At 34.8% G+C, this 913-nt stretch overlaps 1 protein-coding gene across 1 annotated transcript in view; it reads left to right on the forward strand.

Moving 5' to 3' along the window:
• Positions 1–692, forward strand: part of LOC102263227 (nucleophosmin) — a 1,312-nt gene extending 620 nt beyond the window's left edge. The window contains 1 exon segment of the mRNA XM_014544326.1: positions 1–692. Coding sequence (XP_014399812.1) covers positions 1–357 — 357 coding nt within the window. The 3' untranslated portion in view covers positions 358–692.
• Positions 693–913: the final 221 nt, after the last annotated feature.

A 913-nucleotide genomic window follows, 5' to 3' on the forward strand; every position in this document is an offset into this window, starting at 1 on the left:
GATGATGATGATGATTTTGATGATGAGGAAGCAGAAGAAAAAGCTCCAGTAAAGAAATCCATACGAGATACTCCAGCCAAAAATGCACAAAAATCAAATCAGAATGGAAAAGACTCAAAACCATCAACACCAAGATCAAAAGGTCAAGAATCCTTCAAAAAACAGGAAAAAACTCCTAAAACACCGAAAGGACCTAGTTCTGTAGAAGACATTAAAGCAAAAATGCAAGCAAGTATAGAAAAGGGTGGTTCTCTTCCCAAAGTGGAAGCCAAGTTCATTAATTATGTGAAGAATTGCTTCCGGATGACTGACGTGGAGGCTATTCAAGATCTCTGGCAGTGGAGGAAGTCTCTTTAAGAAAATAGTTTAAACAGTTTGTTAAAATTTTCCGTCTTATTTCATTTCTGTAACAGTTGATATCTGGCTGTCCTTTTTATAATGCAGAGTGAGAACTTTCCCTACCGTGTCTGATAAATGTTGTCCAGGTCCCATTGCCAAGAATGTGTTGTCCAAAATGCCTGTTTAGTTTTTAAAGATGGAACTCCACCCTTTGCTTGGTTTTAAGTATGTATGGAATGTTATGATAGGACATAGTAGTAGTAGTGGTCAGACAAATGGGAATGGTGGGGAGACAAAAATATACATGTGAAATAAAACTCAGTATTTTAATAAAAAAAAAATAAAAAAAAAAAGCTTGGCAACAGAGTTTTATATTTTTATATGCTTAGTATCACCTTTATTAGCATAAATGCAGTTTTTATTTAACTATGGAAGTTAAATTTAATTAATAATTAATGCACCAGGCAACTCTTTTAAAGCATATGTTTAATATTTTAAAAAATGCAGATTAGCCCCTGGCCAGTGTGGCTCAATTGGTTGGAGTCTCCTCTTGTACACAAAAGGTGGCAGGTTT

Source organism: Myotis brandtii, unplaced genomic scaffold (genome assembly GCF_000412655.1).
Source record: "Myotis brandtii unplaced genomic scaffold, ASM41265v1 scaffold36, whole genome shotgun sequence".
NCBI classification, from domain to species: Eukaryota; Metazoa; Chordata; class Mammalia; order Chiroptera; family Vespertilionidae; genus Myotis; species Myotis brandtii.